This window comes from Vigna angularis, chromosome 3 (genome assembly GCF_016808095.1).
Source record: "Vigna angularis cultivar LongXiaoDou No.4 chromosome 3, ASM1680809v1, whole genome shotgun sequence".
NCBI lineage: Eukaryota > Viridiplantae > Streptophyta > Magnoliopsida > Fabales > Fabaceae > Vigna > Vigna angularis.
Window position 1 is genome coordinate 21419842 of NC_068972.1, and position 3945 is coordinate 21423786.

A 3945-nucleotide genomic window follows, 5' to 3' on the forward strand; every position below is an offset into this window, starting at 1 on the left:
CTTTTATATTTTATTTAGTTTGAAAATTCATTATTTTAATATATTTAATTTTAAGCTTTATATATTTAAAGTTCAATATCATCATAATTTAAATTAGTTAATATTTAATCAGTTCCCAGTTTCATCTTAGTATCCCTTTTCCACCTCCACATGCAATCACACACAAGCCCTTCCTTATTCCCCCAACTGCACTCACACCCATATCCAACATTTTCTTTAACAAAATGACATAAAAATACCTCCAACAATAAAATGAAAATATTTTTTCAAACAAGCAAAGAAAAAATATTCTTGTGTTTCTCTTTTTGACAAGAGAAAAAAGAAAATAGTTATTTTCTCAATGCAAACAGGTCGAGTTAAGCTACATTTTAGGATAGAGTTCCTAAAATGAAATCGTTTGCACATTTGTATAATTTATTACAGTTTTGTATGCATAGGTCTATAATGATAACGAAATAATTGAAATGTCGAATGCATGCTTCAAATTCGATTTATTGTGATAAGATGTGAACTATATACTATTCAGAATCGTCATTTGCTAATTGTGAATGAGAGAAAAAACCAATATCTCATCATTGAGGCTCGAAATCTCTTCTCTAGAGTTCTATGGTTATGCACACCCCATAGGAACGAGAACAAAAGAGAAAAATAAAGAAGGATCCTCTTACAATTTGACCACATATTGAACATGTTTGACACTACCCATCTTGAAGACAGCAAATCATGAACATGTGATGATGATGAAACCCAAGTAGATAGTACATGAGTGACATCATCCATTACGTGTTCTTCCTCTAAGGATATACACAAAAATTTTAGGAGGGAGAACCAAATCAAAGCGACAACCTTAACCTCTGCTTCGTGATCTTCAGTTACTATTGTTGGAGAACAGCTATTTCTTGTCCATTCTACATTTTCTGATGAATCTACATTCATTGAGATGAAGAATAATTACAACAAGCAGTGACATATCTGGGTTGACACATACATAGTGTCTGAAAGGTGTTTAAAAAAGTGAACCTTAATTGGGTATATGTAGTGACTGCTATCACTACCAAAGACTCTTGTCCAAGCGCCATCAGCAACCTACCTCATCAAACAATGACAATGAGAAAAGTGAGAATATGGGGTTTTACCAAGTGCTACAAAAGGACATGTAATGAAGTTAGAATAGAAACACGAAAGATCTATTTCCCTTCTTGTAATTTACTGTCTTGCCAATTAGGCTCCATCATATGCGCTTCCTTTATACTAGACTTAGTTGAAGTCTTGAACCTATAGTGAACAAAATGAAAAGGTTAAATGATTCAGTGGTTCATTTAATGACTTGAATCCAAGCAACCAAGTTCATTGGCCAATATGTTGACAACATCTTCATCGTTATCTTCAGTAGTTGGAATGTCAAATCGACCATCAAATTTCTCACTGAACATCAGTTCTTCCCAAAACTCTTCATCAAGTACTCTATCCAGTCTCTCTTGTGATTCTGGTGCCTCAGGTTCTACCTCCCGGTCTATCCTACCCTTTCCACATCCCTGCATTTCCATAGCTAACTTTTCCAACTCTGACACTCCAAAATCACAATCGTACTCCCCAAATTCCAAGGCCTCAACTTTAACACTGCTCCTTCCTTCACCCCTACTACTTGATTCTCCAATACCTCTAACTCCTTGCTTAATTTGTCTTCTCTTTTTAGTCAAGGCTTCTTCAAGATCCTTTCTCTTCTCTTTCTTTAGGAGTTGGTGTATGAAGGCAGGATTTTTTATGGCTCTAGCTAAGAAAGCCATCATATGTTTCTGCTTGATTTCAGTCACTTGTAACCTTTGCTCCATCTCCTTAATGCACATTCTGGCTTTCTGCTGCTGCTGTCTTAGATTCATAAGCTCCATCATCAACACTATCTTCTCGTGCTTCAAACGATCAACCTCTTTGTCTAACTCAAAACGTCCAACTTCAACACTGTGACTTTGTGTTAGTTGGGAAGGTGCCCTCCTTCTCCTTATGCTTTTCAACAAATGCTTATGCCCTCTGATGAATCCTTCGTTTGCAAACTGCCATCTATCTGGATCAATTTTCCTAAAACCCTGTAAAATTGATCACCACTATCAATATTTCCAACCATCAAAATTGAACAAAGTCATAAACAAAGAATAAATTGGAACTGTAATCACAATAACAAACTACTTCAATCATTCCATAACAATGTCCAAAGAGTTATTTTCCATTGAAACACGCGACTTTGATTACGAGGAGAATTAGAGAAATCAAGTGCAACACAATTCACAAAAAACAAACAGAAAGGGTGTATACAGTCATCGAAATCGAAAACAAAACCGGTTTCGTGAGTTATTTATAGATTTGTGTACTCAAGCAAAATTTTAAACCACATACGCATTAAAATTTGAAGAAAATAATAATTAAAGAGATACTGTGATTAGATAATACATACGTAAGTGTTTAGTTGCCTGACAAAGCTTGAGAAATTGCTGTGCTTGAAGTATCTGGGAAGGAGACTTGCAGAGAAGGTATGTGGATCCCAGACCACAAAGCTTGTGCCGTCTCTGCTCCAAGAAATTACGTGGTTGGTAACTGGGTCATCAACAACATCAAAAGTTTTTGTGAGGAATGGTGGTGGTCCAGCGTAATGAAGTTCCTCGATTGGCTTTGGTGGATACTCATTACCTAACTGATATGATGATGATGGTGGTAGTGCTGATTCCAAGCATTCTTCTTTCACTGGATATATATAATTCATTCTTCAATTTTTCTAATTAACTTAATGGGTTTTGTGGATTCGTTATATGGTTCTAAAACAGATTGGTAACTTGGCCAGTAAGCAAATTTGCACTTAACCATAGAGTATAAAACTGATGAGTATTAAAAGGGAAGACGGAGAAGTGTATTGAGACTAACTATAACGAGGAGGAAAAGGGGGAAAAAGTACAAAATATGTTAGAACGAAGAAAGTATACGGCAGAATCAAAAGGGGTTCAAGAGAAAGGTTATGAATGAAAATGAAGAAGAAATGAATGATTAAGTTTTGTTTTGGGGATAACCCTTTCTCCTTTGAGAAAATAAGTCGTTTATGCAGTTAGAAAGTGTTGGTTGTATCCTACTAAGGAATATAACTGAACCGTAAAGTGAAGCGTATAAGAGGGACTATATAGAAGAAAATTTTGGATCATATCCATAAAAAATAATGCATTAGAAAGTTCTAGATATGTTGGAAGGATGCTCCTTTGTCTTGACTCCTTCTTCATGAAGCAATTGGTGGGCCACTGGTTTGGAAAATTCTGGAAGCAAGCATAAGCGATTGTATTTGGATTTTGACTTGGTTGAAACATTCAGCATATGATAACATTATTTACAAATATTTGATTAGTTAGAGCTACATCTTTTCAAAACCACAAATCACAACAATTATTAGCACCGCAGAAGAAAGAAAGAGTAGATCTGACTTCTCTATATATGCCTGGTCGGTAGGAGGTAAACTAATTCATGATTTTGTGGGACGAAAAACATTACTTAGTATTTCCGTACAATCAATCTCATAAATAACGAACTCAGATCAGATATATATATATATATAGTTAAAATCATCTTTGGATTGATTTTTGATGCATTATATAAGAAATGTGTACATTTGGGACTATATAACCAGACTTTTCATATTAATACAAAATACTATTTTGAAGAAAGAAGCATGTGTTAGCGTGACATGGCATCGCAGTGCATGTCCATACTCGTATCATGTTATACTAGAAGCATCTTTATTTTAGATTAGGAGTCCCACCACCACTAGAATAGGCAACTTGCATTTCTTTAATCTTGAAACGATAAGAATAATTGGTTAGCTACGTTCAAGTCCTAATAATGACGCATTGTGACAATAATAAACAATTGCATACGCATATACCTATATTGATCAGATCAAAGTTCTATAAC

General features: G+C 34.9%; 1 protein-coding gene across 4 annotated transcripts; it reads right to left on the minus strand.

Annotated features, from left to right (window-relative positions):
* Window positions 1-549: 549 nt before the first annotated feature.
* Window positions 550-3154, minus strand: LOC108325193 (heat stress transcription factor A-7a). 4 transcript variants are annotated; one of them, XR_008247853.1, is made up of 4 exons: window positions 2683-3141; window positions 2450-2589; window positions 1021-2084; window positions 550-926 (listed from the first exon to the last, which is right to left on the minus strand). XR_008247853.1 is itself a non-coding variant. In XM_052874997.1 (3 exons), the coding sequence occupies exons 1-3, from the start codon at window positions 2753-2755 to the stop codon at window positions 1320-1322; spliced, it is 978 nt and encodes a 325-aa protein (XP_052730957.1). In that variant the 5' UTR covers window positions 2756-3141; the 3' UTR covers window positions 550-1319. The 4 variants fall into 4 exon arrangements, 2 of the variants coding, with proteins under 2 accessions (XP_052730957.1, XP_052730956.1); XR_008247852.1 differs by having other exon boundaries at window positions 2450-3141; XM_052874997.1 differs by having other exon boundaries at window positions 550-2084.
* Window positions 3155-3945: the final 791 nt, after the last annotated feature.

What these genes read in the sequence shown, in the direction of transcription:
- LOC108325193 (XM_052874996.1), bottom strand. Translation starts at nt 2,755, where the DNA reads ATGAATTATATATATCCAGTGAAAGAAGAATGCTTGGAATCAGCACTA. An exon ending in TCAGGCAACTAAACACTTAC is followed by an intron (nt 2,085 to 2,449) that starts GTATGTATTATC and finishes TCAATTTTACAG; the next exon opens with GGTTTTAGGAAAATTGATCC.